The 15877-nt window shown below is 39.4% G+C and overlaps 1 protein-coding gene across 4 annotated transcripts in view; it reads left to right on the top strand.

Annotated features, from left to right (window-relative positions):
- The window catches only part of PHF20 (PHD finger protein 20), a 104718-nt gene that overhangs the window by 69746 nt on the left and 19095 nt on the right, over positions 1 to 15877 (top strand). For 2 of the 4 annotated variants that reach the window (XM_039864229.1, XM_039864230.1), the window contains exons 10-13: positions 2572 to 2850; positions 9656 to 9754; positions 10484 to 10648; positions 11586 to 11764. In XM_039864229.1, coding sequence (XP_039720163.1) covers positions 2572 to 2850; positions 9656 to 9754; positions 10484 to 10648; positions 11586 to 11764 — 722 coding nt within the window. The remainder of the gene's footprint in view (positions 1 to 2571; positions 2851 to 9655; positions 9755 to 10483; positions 10649 to 11585; positions 11765 to 15877) is intronic. The other 2 variants (XM_039864231.1, XM_039864232.1) reach the window with 2 other exon arrangements.

Here is a 15877-nt window from a genome sequence, read left to right on the forward strand (position 1 = left end):
ATCTCCATACTGTTTTCTATAATGGCAACACCAGTTTGCAGTCCCACTAACAGTGCACAAGGGTTCCCTTTTCTTCACATCCTCACCAACACATATTATTTGTTGACTCTTTGATAATAGCCATTCTGACTGGTGTGAAGTGGTATCTCATTTTGGTTTTGATTTGCATTTCCCTGATAATCAGTGATATTGAGCATCTTTTTATATGTCTGTTGGCTATCTGTATGTCTTCTTTGGAAAAGTGTCTTTTCATGTTCTCTGCTCATTTTTTGATCGGATTATCTTTGTTATTGAATTGTATGAGATCTTTACATATTTTTGATATCAACTCCTTATAGATATATCATTCGTAAATATATTCTCCCATTCAGTATTTTGGTTTTTATTGATGGTTTCCCTTACTGTGCAGAAGCTTTTTGGTTTGATGAAATCCCATTTGTTTATTTTTGCTTTGTTTACCTTGCTAGAGGGGACATATCTAAAAAGATATTACTCAGGCTGATGTCAAATAGTTTACCTATGCTTTCTTCTAGGAGTTTTATGGTTTCAGGCCTTACATTTAAGTCTTTAATCCATTTGAATTTATTTTTGTATATGGCTTAAGAGTGTGGTCCAGTTCCTTTTTTTGCATATATCTGTCCAGTTTTCCCAGCACCAGTTGTTGAAGATCATTTTCAATTCTTAATATTTTTTTAAAATTCAAAGATGTTTGTATTTTAGTGTTCTTCTTTTGCATTATAAATAACTTTATCAAAAATCTGGGCTTCAAGTGCATCAAAGGATAACTGAGTTTACTTGAACTTGACTACTGTAGTTAGGTGGTGGCAGACAGTGATACTCTTTGATCTCAGACCTTAGCTTTGTTCACATGGTGGTCAGTGGAGCTGTCTTCAGTGATTTTTGCAAGAAATTGTATGGAAAAGGAATTACTAAGTTAAACCATATGAAATGGCCAATATTTAACCTTTTAACCTGCAAAAAATGGCAGATCCATTTGGTTTAACCTAATAGGTCCAGTCCAAGAGGAGGAAATTCCAGAGAAACCATTTGTATTTGGTTTTAAGCAAGAATTTTAGGAGATTAGAGTTTTGAATTTCTCCACTGACATACTTGTCTTATACAGCTGTTAGTCTGATAAGTATGTATTCCATTTTACTTTATGTTACTTTTTCTCCTCTTAACTGCATCTAACTGATTTGACCTCTTATATCTTGTTATGGATAGAAAGTGATTTTGAAGCATTCTGCTGTGTGTGTGTGTGTGTGTGTGTGTGTGTATGTAGAATATTTTACTTGTTTAAATTAATTGCCTACATAACAGCATTCACCAGATCATCAAGCCTACCAGTTAGTTTTACAGCTATACCCTGTGCTGCATTTGAAAGACAGTATGATTTAGATTGAGTTTAGGAATTTTTTTTATTTCTTTTGATTATGAAATGGTACTTGAAAAAGTAATCATAATATTTATCAGAGGTTCAGCACACTATCTGCTTCTAATGGAACTTGTATCATTGCATTTAGGAAAAATTTGATTTACTCATGAGAGGATATTCTTGGGTTACCTGTTCTGTAGAGTAGGAGAATTTGAGTTTAAGGTAATTGCTCTGATTGGGGTGAGGGCATTGTGAAGGGAGTCTTCAATAAATTGATTTAAAACATTAAAAAAATTTTTTTTGATTACAGTTGACATACAGTATTATATTAGTTTCATGTGTACAACATAGTGATTTAGACATTTATATACCTTACAAAGTGATCACCCTGCCAACTCTGTTACCCATTTGACACCATATATAATAATGAAAATATTATTGACTATAAACTGATTTTCTAACATGAAAGCCTTGTAACAGTTTTACTTTTTGTCATTGATGCATGACAGACCATTGCCTTCTGTTTATTTGGTTTTAGGGAGTGTTCAGACTTTTTTGTCTCTTGAATTTCATCATTGAGTCCTCCAAGTTCTCCTCATGCCTTCACCTCCATTTGGTTGGTTGGCTTTTTTTTCCCCTTTATAGTCTATGAGTCCTTTTGATCAAACAAAGTACATGGAAGTGAAATCTCAAAAACGCTCAATACTAAAATCTTTGCGACAGTTAACAGTCTCTGTGCAATAACTGTTGTAGGATCCCTTGGGTTTAATAAAGAGTTCCCACCAGAATGATCCCTAGTTCTGTCCATACAGAGAGGGACCAGAATGGTGGTAAGTCTGAATCTGGTCCAGCTGATGAGTAACAAGTGCTGGATTGGGATCTTGGTTTTTGTTTTTAGTATTTTCCCTTGTTCTTTCCTCTGAGTCTCAAACCCTGAAAACTTGTATGGCTACTTTAAACAAACATGTTGATTGCTTTTTTCAATATATGAATAGCAGGTGAGTCTCTTTTTTCTCCTGAAGTCATAGCCATTCTTTCTAAAGGGTAATCTTGGGAGGTAATGGCAGTCTGATTGATGTCTCCAGCAATATCTGCATGCTACTCTTATACTTTCTATTGCCACGTGTTAATGTATGTATTGTAATAAGTAGGATAAACACAAGGGATTTTTGTTTTTTTTTTGTTTTGTTTTTTAGGGACAAATACTTTTAAGAAAACAGATGATTTCGTGACATCTAAAGCACCAGCTGTTGACCTAGACCACAAATTTAGGTGCAAGGTTGTGGATTGTTTAAAATTTTTCCGCAAAGCCAAACTGTTGCACTATCACATGAAGTATTTCCATGGAATAGAGAAGTCTCCAGAGCCAGAGGAGAGCCCAGGGAAGAGGCATGTCCAAACGAGGGGCTCTTCAGCTTCAGACAAGGCCAGTCAGGAGAACCTGACCAGGAAGCGCGTCTCTGCCAGTTCACCAAGTAAGCGTTTTCATTTCACGTTGTGTCTGTATCACGGGGGGCTCTGCTGCTCAGATCATAGTACTTGCATTTCTGACACACAAAACAGGTGTTAGGTTGGTCTGGTCCAGTTGAATCCCAAAAGATTGAAATGACAAGTGATTCTCAGGGGTTGTATCACAGAGCTGTGGCCCTCCTGGAGGAAGCAGAGATACCTAACTCTTGTTCTCACCTCAGCCTCTTGCTGCCCAAGTTACCTTGAGAGAGTCACTTAGCCTCTGAAGGCCTTGGCACTTCCATTATGAAATGGGGACAGTCAAGGAAAGGGAGGTCTTTCCACAGCCAGGAGGAGAACGCATGCACAGAGCAGCATGGGTATAGTCATTCCATCCCCCATCCCTGCAAGCAGGACAAAAGAACAGAACTAAAAAGTGATATATGATTTTCTGGTGAGGTCCACATTTGAGTCTAATTTCATCATAATTGTAACTGAACATATTTCCCTACAGCACTGTTTATTTTTTATAGAGACTACAATGGTGTTTAGTAAGGGTTACCTTAAAATCTCATGTTCATGTTTTATTACAGAGAAGCTTTTTCGAGATTTCTTCTGAAACTTAACAGAAATTGAAAAAATTATGTTTCTGGGAAATTGCAGAAGAATTGAGTTTCTAATAAATTCTACCAACTTCGCAGCTTCTTTTTATTTGAAATTGTAACATTATATATTTTTGGCTTATAGCTTCTTCATTAAAATACATAGGTATGAAATGGCACATGGAACTCTGGGACATCTGACAGCATGTATAAAATCAACTTTGAGGACAGTAGGGCAGGGCCATGCAAACTAAAGTGATTTCTTACCCTGTGTGTAAAACCAGTAGACAGGAGGTTGCTATTACAATTAAGAAACCTGGATGTTTGATTATTTACTTTTATGCTCTGCCCTCGGATCTCATACTAATATATAGTAAGTCCTCACTTAGTGTTGTCAATAGATTCTCTGACATTAAATGAAATAGTGTATAATGAAGCCAGTTTTACCATAGGCTAATTGATCTAAACAAGAGTTAAGTATTGCTTCTGCCACTAACCATCAGTTATTACCATCTGTAAATGGGGCGAGGTCAGTAGACAGACATGTTCAACCTTCGTCATGCTGCTGAATATTAATGAGAGCAAACAAAGCAGGGAATAAAGAAGTTTCCACAGGCCCCAGCGCTACAGAAGGCAACTCTCTGTTCCTAGCATACCCTCTCACTTTTCTCCCATCAAAGCCTCCCACAGTTTCCTCATGGTTTTGCTGGTACTTGACTAATCTGATTATTAAATTTCTTAAAATTTGAAAGACTAAAACCAGCTTAATAGCTCACCTGTTCTTTCGACATATCTAGGTTTCACCTCAGACTTCTAAGAAAGCCCTTATTTTTAGGACTAGAATTTCAGACATTTGAGTCTGAAATTCAGTTGGGGAGATATTTCAAGGTGAGACTCTGACAGTTGGTTCACCAGCAGTGTGAACTTGACATTATGTTTCAGTGGAAGACAGAATATTATAGAATTTGTGTTAGTTGGGGATAATTACTGTAAAAAGTACTTCCTTTATGCTGAGTCCTCTGATTATGGCAAATGGAAACTTTGGTTCTAATGGAGATTCCTGGAGCTTCTAGTCCATCCATCAGAACCAGAAAAAGCTCTCTGGAGATTTTTTTTTTTTTTGGTTCCTTCAATTTTCCTGCCAATAACATTGAGCGGGAGAAGCAGTTCCAGTCTTAGAGGCCATTGACCAAATATTAGTAGCAGACTTGCTTCTGTCTGTCTTTGATCTGAGCTCTTCACAGATCTGATTTCCTCATTTCTAAAGTGATGATATAGGATGAGATACGAATGAGACAAGCCCCTTTCCTGTAGGTAGAAAAGCACATAAACAGATACAGTGAAAAGGGCTAAGTTCTTACATTAGGGACATATAAAGTTCTGTGGGAACAGATTCAGATTTTGCCTGTAGAGCAGGGGTGGGATGTTGAGAGAAGGTGACATTTGAGTTAGGCCTTAAAGGGTGGGGATAGGACCAGAATGCAGGGGAATAGGAAAGGCACTTCTGTGCTGGAAACAAGCAGAGCAAAGGTTTGCAGGTATTGAGGGCAACAGACTGTCATAATTGCTTGTCCGTAAAGTGTTCTTCTGATTCTGGCCTTCACATATTTCCTATTTCCTTGCCAGGCCTGTAGTCCCATAAGTGAATTTGGAAGGTCAGTTTAGATTTGCTTTTCCAAATGAGGTTTCTCACAATACCAGAATCCATTTAATAAATTCTCTTCAGGGGCAAGTTCAGGCTTCCTTGGTATTTGGGTGTTTTTCTGCATAGGCGAGTTCAGTCCTGAATAGAGATTTGGCCCAGAAAGAATATTCTAGGACCAAAGGGACCCTCATCTGTGCTTATTACCTATTGTTACGTCCATTTGGTTCATATTCTAGCTCTGGATAAACCTTGGCTTTAGGCCAAAATGAGCTTTAGAGCACTGGAGTGGGCACTTTTTTGTTGCCGTCTGCACCTTTCTTGTGGTAGTAGATTGGCCTTTCTCATGGGAATGTGCTCTCTTTCGTAAATGGAAGGACAGCCATATGAGCTTAATTAGAATATAGGTTATGATGTCAAAGTAGCTGGCTTAAAGAAGAGATTTATTTCTCAGATCAGACTGTAAGCTCTTCACTTAAAGTCACAGAACCTGTCCGCTGTGGCTCTATGAAGTTGTCCAAGGGCCAGCCTTCTCCTTCATTGTTCCACCAGGCCTAAGGTGTTGCTTTCTTCTACATGGTCCAAAATTGCTCACCACCTTGTCTGTCTTTCAGCTGCTGGGAAGGGAAAGGGAGGGTATGCCCTTTTCTTTTAAGGGCACAACCCAGAAGTAATACACATCACTTCTGTTCATGCCCTGAACATCTGTACCTGGGTATACCTTGGTCAGGGGAAGCTGGAAAATATACTCTATTCCTGTGCAAGAAGTGGAGAAATGGGTATTGGCTAATGCATAATAGTCCCTGCCATATGAGCTAAGGCAGAAAACTGCAGGGCTTGAGAGAGAAATTTATTGGAGGGCCCTTTTGGGTTGATGTCTGGGTGGGATCCATGGTAGGGGACTGATGGCAGATGAGACTGGGAAGGTAAACATAGTGAAATGATGGTTAGGCTACGAGCATCAGTTTTTCTGATAAACAGTGAGACTCCCATCAAGAACATACCTGCTCTGCCCTGCCCTTGAGCTCTTCTTCTCTCTTTCTGGTCACAGCTTATCCCAGCTGTGTGGCCATGCTCTGGGGTGTACGCGTAGTTCTCCCATAAATGAGGGTGATGTTATTTCCTCTTCCCTCCTGGAAGCAGCAGTCTGATGTCGTATGTGTTCATAACTCGGTGACGATCTGATGGAGAATTAGGGAGCAGGCTATACAGAGGGAGCAAGAAGGGCTCTGATATGTCTCCTGATGGATGCCTGTAGCCTGAGAAGAGGGCAAGTGCAGGAGGGAAGAGCCTCCTCTTTGATCCAGAGCCCTGGCAGGAAGTTGCTCGTTGTCCAGCTGAGTCTGGGCATTCAGGAAGAAGCTCTACAGCCAGGTACATATTCTGTGGGTCACAAAACAGTTGTTCAGGCTGCCTGCGGAGACCGATGACAGCAGACCAGGACCACTTTGTGGGCAGAGAGTATCACAAGTGAGATAATAACAGCTAACATTTGAATACTTGCCATGTGCTGAGCACTGTTCCAAGTTCTTTACTTGTATTGTCTTATTTAATCCTCAAAACAAACCCTATGAAGTGGGTACTATTGTTTCCACTTTATTGGAAACTGAGGTGCAAATGAGATGGATTAATCTGAAGCTATCTCTACACATCTAGCAGATGGTAGAGCCAAGATTTGAATCTAGTTGCAGAGCCCATACTCTCACCTCTAGGCTCTGCTGTATTTTAGGACTCCAGAGAAAGATGCTCTACTTTGGGCCTTGGGATGGGAAATAGGAGTACCTCTCTACAGGAGACTTCCTGTCCACATGTGCAGTCTGAATGAGCTTTCTCTGTTGTCACCTGTCGGTCCCTGTTCCTTAGGGTCTCACTTGGGTTAGTTGAGTCCCTGCTGAGCAATTCTCCCTGTGAATTCTGCCTTCTAAGGCCACATATGACTTCACAGCCTTCAGCCAGGAGCCAAGGTGAACTTCTGAGGGCTTCTTTCTTCCCTGTTCATAGAACATGGGCTTCTATAGAACAACTCCTAGAATATCTCTTCTTTTTATCCTCATTGTTTACTCCTTTAATTGAAGCTTCAGGAGGGGGCTCTTTAAAGCTTAATGTGACCATATTTCCAACCAGCTGCAATTCTTGGGATTCTTTTAGTTAGAAGTAACAGGAAACTCAATTTGAATTGACTCTGCAACAAAGGGAATGTGTTGGCTCACGTAATAGGGAAGTCCATGGGTACCGCTCCAGGACTGTTGGTTGAGGACCCAGTGTCTTACCATTTTCACTGCTGTTTTCAGGTTAAATACCCTTGTCATAAGATGGTAGCCAGTATCATTTAAGGCTTCATGCTGCTACATTCAAATCTAACGCGAGTAAGAGCATACCCTTTCTATATACGTTGGACCAGAGTCCTAAGTTTGGGTTGGATTAGTTCACTTCTGTTCCTGCCTTATGAACCAGTTGGCCCAGGCTCAGATTGTCTTAAGTCTATCACTGGGACAAGGGGCACGGGATTATTCTTGTTGGTTTACTGAGTGTGGCATCAATGCTGTCCAAACCCTTTAGATGCTGCACAGTGAGGCAGGGGTTGGAAAGTGCGACATTCTGGGAGATATCCACAATGTCTACTATACCAGCAAGTACAAAGTGAAAGGAGAAACCTGCACATCCAGGGAAGAGGTGGCCGCTGTGTTGAGCTATAGAGCAGATCCATGCCCTGTGCTCGTTTCCTACTACAGGGCCCAGGACTTGGAGGCCCAAGTCCTCTAGTAGGTCTGAGTTCACCTTTTCTGTACACAATATATGTTATCTTGCAGATTCTCTGAATTTCACTTCCTGTTCTATAAAGTGGTAGTAATGTTAAGATAAAGCTGTATTTTACGCAAGTTTACAAGTTTGAAGTTGTGTGATATAAAAAATTTTATGTAGAAAATTTGAATTAATGCAAATCCCATGAAATTGAGAAAATTCATCAACTGCATGATCTCAAAGCTGGTAGGCCAATGACAGTGTGTTCATTATACCTTAAATTTATGAGAATATTATTAGTCATGAATTATGTGAATTCAAATAATGTGGAGTTTTTAGGAATCCCTTGTATGGAATGAACTCCCCCTTCCTTCTCCTGCTGCCTGTTGGGTTCCCTAAAGGATGTGATGCTGTTTTATAAAATGTGAAGTGCAAAAAAGATTGTTCTTAAGAGAAGCCCAAAATAACTCCCATACTTAGGTGCTAATTGGGTATGCCTGGCTTTTGGCAATTTATATCCTACATCTTGATCTGTCTTATCTCAAGAATCCCAGGACCTAAATGATACCTCTTTTTCAACCAGTTCTACTGAGTTAATGCTGTTCACATTTCACTAAGCTAATGGGTATAGTTACTTTAGTTCGGAGGTCATTAAGACCTGAATTTACATATTAAAAACGAATGGGCAACAGTTTCTATATATGTGTGGGTGAAGGTCCATCAATTCACATTCGTTTTTTACTCATATCCTTTCAGTAGCCCCCTAAGTAATCATAGTAAAGGCCAACTTCCTTATAAGGCCCTATGCGATCTGCCTCTAGCCCACACCATCTTCCTTCCTTCAACCTAATTCTAATTTCAATTCCAGTGGAGACATATGGGCCTTCTTGCTATTTACTGATTTCAAATTCCAATCGTTCATTGTTAATATATGGGAAAGCAATGGACTTTCGTATGTTAATTTTATATCTTGCAACCTTGCTATAGTCACTGTTCCAGTTTTTGTTTTTGTTATTTCTTTGGGATTTTCTACAATCATGTCTCTGCAAACAGTTTTATTACTTCCCTTTCTGATCTGTATTTTATTTCCTTACCTTATTGTACTAGATAAGATGTCTAGTGTGATATCAAATTGAAATGTTGAGTAGGGACAAAAAGTTTGCATGGGAGTATCAATAACTTGAATTTTGCTATGAATAATAGCAGAAAATGAAGTTATAGTATTTGGAAGGTTTGAATTGGTCATTTTTTAAAGCATAATTTTATGTTTTGTGAATTGTATCATTGTAAAAGAAAACAAAAAGGAAATCAAACAGAATCCTCACACCCAGGTCTCACCTTAAGCCAATTAAAGCAGAATCTTTGTGGGTGGAACGTGGGTATTCACTTTTTAAAAATCTCCCCCAGTGATTGCAGTATGTAATATGCCAGTGTGGAAGAGCGTTGATTGAAGTAAAGGCCTTTCAGTAAAGGGCCAGACCATAAATTTTTCAGCTTTGAGGACCAGGTCTCTGTCTGTACTACTCAGCTCTGTGGTTGAAGCATGAAAACAGCCATAGTCAACATGTAACAAATGAGCATGATGTGTTTCAATAAAACTGATTTATAGTAACAGGCAGAGGGCCACAGTTTGCTGACTCCAGGTTTAAAGGCTAAGTGATGGAGCTGGGGCTTCAGAACCCTGAGGGGGACAGAAGGTGACATCCCAGGGAGAATAGACCGGAAACTCTTCCACCGCCAGTTTTAGTTCTTCACATTGGACATGCCTACTTAGTTAAGAGTAAACACCCAGAGTTGAAAACAAAACGTTAGAATGCCAGTACTTACATTTGTATTTAATTCTAGCTGCAAAAGACAAGGAAAAGAATAAAGAGAAGAAATTCAAAGAGTTTGTGAGAGTGAAGCCAAAGAAGAAAAAGAAAAAGAAAAAGAAAACCAAACCTGGTAATTTTTCCTGTGGGGTGTTTACTTGGTTTCCTGACCATGAGTGGGCCAGGGGGTTGCTTTCTCCCCAGTGCTGACCTCTGAACCTGAACTGAGGAGAGGAAGAGCCAACAGGCCTTTGCTGGAATTTGTGGGCTCAGCCTGGGATGGGCCCTGGCAGGGGAGGAGCCCATTCACCCTGGGAGTTACAAGGTCACACTGGCATTTAGAAAAGCCCTCCCTTGCGCTGCATTGGCCAGTGTGCCCTGTCACAGGACAGCGCATACGAGAGTACCATAGTAACAGAGGATATGCAGATGAAGGACTGTATTTGTCCTTCAACTCAAACTCAAACACATGTGTTTGAACCCTTTCAGGAAAAGATTCGCTTCTTGAAAAATGTATATCTAGCCCTCACAAAAATGTTGTTTTTTAAGAAAATCAGTGTCCAAACCTTGGGAGCTAAAGGGACGCCATGTTTTTTTCTCAGTGTACCTTCTGGCTGAGAAAAGCAATATTATCAGAAAAGGGGGAGGAAAGGTGATAAGGAGGAAGCTTTTGGTTTTGAGGTTCTCAGAAATAGCCAGAAGAATTAATGTCTGAATGTCTCCTCCACACCCCTTTCTACTTGAATTGCTCCCGAGCCTTTGACCTATTTGAACAGTGGAGCTGTTGGTTGGCTGGGATCGATTCTGGAATGCCCTGATGCTGTCTAGGGGTGCTAATTCCTCCCTGATCTTGTTCTTCCAGAATGCCCGTGCAGTGAGGAGATCAGTGATGCCTCCCAGGAACCTTCTCCACCCAAGGCATTTGCTGTCACCAGGTGCGGGTCCTCACACAAGCCCGGGGTCCACATGAGCCCACAGCTCCATGGCTCAGAATCTGGAAACCACAAAGGGAAAGTGAAAGTATCTGGTAAGGAGGCTCTCTGCTGGCTTGATCATTTGTGTGGCATTACAATCTGAGAAGGCTGGATTTATGTTGCTATTATAGTCTACTCTCCAGGCCCTCCACAAGTATAATCTGTTATATTATTTAAAATAATAAGTACATCAAATAAAACAAAGGCCATTATCTGTACCTTCCCTTAACTTGCCTTCTTTCCAACTTTGCTCTTGGTTGACTGTCTCTTAGGTACCTCTAAGCCAGTGTGTCTATAACCAAATCCATTATCCCCCATCCCCTTGCACACCTACCCTCCCATTCCTCCATTTCTTGTGTGATGGCTTTTGCATCTAACCTGGTTGCTCAGGGAAATGTGAGTCAACCTCGAAGCTTCCCCTTCTCCAGCAACTTGTAGGGTGATTATGAGTTTACAAGGAGTTAATGTATGTAGAAAGTACTTAGAACAGTGTCTGGTACAGAATAAGTGATTAGTAAAGGTTAGCTGTAACTATAATCAGACCCCAAGACCTAGTGATTCTGGTGCTGGTTATTCCTGCCTTTCCTCATTCCTTCACCTTCTACAGAGTTTTAAAGGTAGCTCTGGATACAGACTTGACTGTAAGCCAGGTCCTGGCTAGATGGGGTGAAGTCGAGGAACACGTTTGAGTCATTAGGGATGATGAGTTCATGGGGGAGTTGCAGTTTCATTGTGACCTTGAGCAGCCACTTATCTTGGGCTTTTCAGTAAAATAAAGAAATGGAGTTTAGTTCGCTGCTAGGCGGCATTCATTGTTTGGGCTGTTACTAGATGACAGACCCAAGGAACAGATTGGAGTCCCCATTTCCCAGCTTTGTGAAAGTTCATAGACTGAATCTGTAGGGTCATTTCCACTGCTGACGATCTAGGATTTTAAAAATTTTATAATATAATTTAAAATAGTGGCTATTGTTTTCCCTTTTCTCTCAGAAGAGGATAATTTGAGTGAGTCCTCTTCTGAGAGCTTTCTTTGGAGCGATGAGGAGTATGGCCAAGATGTCGATGTGACCACCAACCCTGATGAGGAACTCGATGGGGATGACCGCTATGACTTTGAAGTGGTCCGCTGCATCTGTGAGGTTCAGGAGGAAAATGACTTCATGATTCAGGTAGGTAGCACTTCCAGGAGACAGGTATAGAGAAGTGCAAGCTGGTCTTTGGAGGGAGTTTCGAGGGACTACTGTTTGAGGTGAGCAAAAGTAAGTCACGTCAGAAGCCCCAGATAGGAAGCATTATCAGCAGCAGATTGAGGTTTGCTTTTTGGTTCAGCTTCCTCTGAATCTCAGGCTGGTGTAAATAGCGTATTAACAGAAGACGAGAGGACTTGAGGGATCATTGAGTCTAAACCTCTCATGCTTTGCTTGGAGCAGCTGGGACCCCCAAATGGGAAGGGCCTTGCCTGTGGTCACACAGTGAGGAGGTGAACAGCAGGGCCCCAGGTCTCTGGAGTGGCAGTTTAATCTTCCTATGGGCCCATACCTTCTCTCTGAAGTAAATTTTCTTTATGGCCTAAAGAAATGGAGGCCAGTTTTATAACTTGTCTGTTTCTTGTTCTTTATTTTTCTGACATTTGTATCTATCATTTCCATCTCTGGGATGTGCCTGTGGCGTGGCCTCCTTGCCTGCCTTGGGGAGACCACTGGCCAGGACCTGCTTGCCTCTAGCCCTTCTCTTGCTCTTAATCACAGCTCTGGTGAAGGTGGCTCCCATCTGGCTGTCTCCAAGGGCTGTCATAAATAGCTTGCGTGTCTCGGCAGCTGCCTGGCTGTTCAGGGAACCTGAGTTTTTTAAGTAAGTCATGGCTACATTAGTTAAGATTCTTTGGGGATTTCTTTCCTTTTGAATAGCCTGTGAAGTAACCTCTGAGAATTCAGGGTACATGAATGGTCTCAAATATTACCTGATATTTATGACCTTAAGTATGCTTTAGATCAGTGGTTTTCAAACTTTTTCAACTGGTAAAAGCAGTAGTTCTGAAAGTTCAAAATAGATAATCTTCACTTCTAAGTTCAGAAATGTGAATGGTGGGCCTAGTCCCATGAAGTCTGACATGCAGTCAGGGTTATGAGTGACAGTGGCCAACTTGGAGCATTTCAGCCACTCAGTTCTTTTTCTCTTTTTGTGAGATAAGCCTAAAGCACACGGCTTTTGTATGGGTGACTTTTCCTAAACAGCATGCCGTGTAGTCACTTTGGTTAATCAGAGATGGAAAGAAAAGCTTTGTTTCAAGGATAGCATAACACTTAGCTAGCCTAGCAGTGCAGAATTGTGTGTACTGGTGGACCCTGTTGTCTTAACATTAAGCCTGGAACATACATGAATATGCATTTTTATTTAAGTTTGGTTTTTAAAAGTGTATTGAAGAGTGTTAGTTTTCATCCTGCTTCTCTGGGCGTGTCTTCTGTTCCAGGCTTTGGGAGCCTGATTTAGCCGTCTGTCTATAGTGATCTTTAGTGGCTGAGTCATGAAGGGCCCTCTGCCAAGGCTTTTTCGGCTAATCAGTGTGAGACCCCATGCCGATCTACTCTGGTCCTTTCTCCACTGACTCTGTAATTAGCAAGGATCATGAGGTGTTTGTGAGGTAGAGCTTGATGTTCCATTCTGTGCTATATGAAGAAACTAAGTTTGGAACTATTGAGGCCACACCAACTATTGCATGACAGAGTCAGGCATTGACTTCTATGTATCTCCTGCTCCTCAGGCTCCACATGGCTTTCCCCTCAGCTCAGCTCAACACTGTGGCTTCCTATCTGGCGTTGTGGTGATGGTGAGCTCACTTCAGAACACCTTGGGTTTTGCTGTAGAAAATTTTTCTACTGTCTACTTGCTTCCATCTGGTTTTGTGTTATACAGGGACAGTTTCTGACTTTTCCCTGAGCAGTGACTACTTGGTAACTTTTAACAAAAGGCATAAATTTAGAGGGAGTTAATACATTTAAAACTTTAAAAATTTATTCTAGTTTTAAATGTATTCATCATCTAGGAAGGTTCAAGTAATTTTTTCTTAAAATAGATTTTCAACTTACATTGATAATTTGCATAACCCTAGAATATTTTTAGTTTGTTTTCTAGAAGATGCATACATTAATTTTAATTGCTCTAGGGCAGATTTTGGCAAACTTTTTCTTAAAAGACCAGATAATAAATATTTTAGGTCTTGAGGGCCTTGGGTCTCTGTTGGAACTACTTTGCTCTGTCCCAAGCAGCCATAGGCAATATGTAAAATGAATGAGCATGAGTGAGTGTGTTCATATAATACATTAGTTACAAAAAAACCAGGACTCTAGCTGAATTTGACCTGTGGGCTGTAGGTTGCTGACCTTTGCCCTAGAGCAACAAATATGTTTTAGATGCCAAACCCCAGTAAAAACTGTGTAGCAATTTTAGCAAGAAGCCCATTTAAAAATTTTTATTTGTTTTAAAATTTATATTATTTGTTGCTAGATAATGCATTCACATAGTTCAGCGTTTAAAAGGTATACAGAGGTATGCAGAGAAACTTCTTACCGCACCTGTGCCCCCTAACTACCTTTCTTGGAGGCAACCCTTATCACCTTCTTGTATATCATTCCCAAAACATTGTGGCTAGGTAAGCAATAACAAATACCTTCTCTCCATTCTTTTTTTTTTGGGGGGGTGGTAAAATGTATATAACATAAAATTTACCATTTTAATCACTTTTAAGTGTATGTGGCTTTAAGTGAATTGGCATTGAGTACATTCACATTGCCCTGCAACCATCTTTTTCTTAAAAACAAATGTTATTTTATATGTAATATTTTCAATATCTTTTTTTCATATAACAATATATATGTTAAAGACCATTCCATTTTCAAACTTAAAAAAGCTTCCCCATTCTTTTTTATGGCTGCATAATGAATGGATGGATGATCATTTAGTTAGTCCTTCCCCTATTGAGGGACATGTAGATTGTTTTTAATCTTAACAGTGATGTAATGAATATTTTTGTGTAAGTACACCTTTCGGACCGCATTTTGGGAGTGGAATTCCTGGGTTAAAGAGCATATGCATTTATAATTTTGACAAATATTGCTATTTGTCATAACAATACTGTATAAACCCTCTCTGGAGGTAGTACCAAAGAACAGTCTTGGCAGCACCCTTGTTATAGGGCAGTATCAAACTTTTTATCTTTGTTTTTCAGAGGAGTGGAAAAAATAGTCTATTAGTATAGTCTTTCTTTTTTAGTATAGTCTTTTGTAATTTATTTTTAAATAAATTTTTAAAAAATTTATAATTGCTACATTTGGAAAACACAGAAAATCTCAGAGAAAACAAATATTACCCAGATTATTTTTTCCCAGGGATAACCACTGTGAATATCTTGGAATACACACATACACATGCATATGTAAATGAAAATTATGCTCTATAGACAGTTTTTCATGAGAATAACACTTTTATGATGAAAGTAATAAATGTTTATTATAAAAATTTCAGACAGTCTATAAGGTTATAAAGAATTGATTGATCGATGTTTATGCATAATCCCCAAACCTAGAAATACTATGTATGCATATTATTAGTCTGGTTTTATTTCACATTAATTTATATTAATTCAGGTTACTTTACATTAATTTGTTCTTTTAATGGTTGATTTGCGAACATCTTTTTATTTAAGAATTAGTTTTTGTTTTTTTGACCCATCTGTTCATGTCCTTTATCCATTTTTCTGTTGAATAATAGTTGATGATTTTATTTTTGATTTGTATAGGCTTTTTGTAGATACTTTTTTGTATAGGCCATGAGAACAGTTAGAAATATTTGTACTTTGTCTTACAGATTTTTTGTTTTTATGAGGTCAAATATATTAAACTTTAGCGGCTTCTGAGATTGGACTAATAGTTACTTCCTCATTGGAAGTTTATACAAGTTTATAGAAAAGTTAATAAAAAATGTTCTCATGTTTTTTTCTGGTACTTTTGAGGTTTCATTTATTTTTTAAAAATCATTAAAATATTTGATCTGTTTGGTATTTATGCTGGTATAATAAAGTGAGGGCTGTGGCTAACAAGTTATCCCAACACTATGCCCCACTATTGAAATGCCACCTTTGTTTAGTCTTATTTCTACCTTTACTTACTGTATTTCTGCATGTATTTGGATCTCTTTCTGGATTCTCTTTTTTTCCATTGATCCATCTGTCTATATATTTGCTTATACAATTCTATTTTAATTCTGTATCTTTATAATTTTTAAAT

Source organism: Pteropus medius, unplaced genomic scaffold, assembly GCF_902729225.1.
Source record: "Pteropus medius unplaced genomic scaffold, Ma_sr-lr_union100, whole genome shotgun sequence".
Classification (NCBI taxonomy): domain Eukaryota; kingdom Metazoa; phylum Chordata; class Mammalia; order Chiroptera; family Pteropodidae; genus Pteropus; species Pteropus medius.